General features: G+C 69.7%; 1 protein-coding gene across 1 annotated transcript in view; it reads left to right on the forward strand.

Moving 5' to 3' along the window:
- Positions 1-142: 142 nt before the first annotated feature.
- Positions 143-475, forward strand: part of RENBP (renin binding protein) — a gene marked incomplete at both ends in the record, with an annotated part of 1,772 nt that continues 1,439 nt past the window's right edge. Inside the window, one exon of the mRNA XM_026663005.2 lies at positions 143-394. Coding sequence (XP_026518790.2) covers positions 143-394 — 252 coding nt within the window. The remainder of the gene's footprint in view (positions 395-475) is intronic.

The raw sequence follows: 475 nt of genomic DNA on the forward strand, positions 1-475 counted from the left end.
GGGGGGGAAGCTGGAACATTTGGCCTAGTCTGGCCCTAGTTGGGGAATCAGCTGACCCGGGGTCACATGACCAGCCCCATGGTGGGGGCTGTGGCTACTGAGAGTGTGTGTGTGTGGGGGGGTGGCGATAATTGGAGGGGGGCGGGAGCCAGGATGCCTGGGTCCTTTTCCCCGTGGGCTGTGGAGGGGGGAGCCAGGACGCCTGGGTCCTTTCCCTGCAGGTGGGGAGTTCCTGCTGCGCTGCGCCCGCGTGGGGCCGGGGTCCCCCAAAGCCGCCTTCGCGCTGAGCCGGGACGGGCGCCCCACCAAAGTCCAGCGCAGCATCTTCAGCGAGTGCTTCTGCGCCCTGGGGCTGGACGAGCTGGGGCGCGCCACGGGGGAGCCCCGCTACCAGGTGAGTGCCCCGGACGCCTGGGTTCTCTCCCTGGTCTGGGAGCGGGGTTGGGGGCGGGTTCCCGGACGCCTGGGTTCTCTC

This window comes from Terrapene carolina, unplaced genomic scaffold, assembly GCF_002925995.2.
Source record: "Terrapene carolina triunguis isolate 2854851 unplaced genomic scaffold, T_m_triunguis-2.0 Scaffold31842, whole genome shotgun sequence".
NCBI lineage: Eukaryota > Metazoa > Chordata > Testudines > Emydidae > Terrapene > Terrapene triunguis.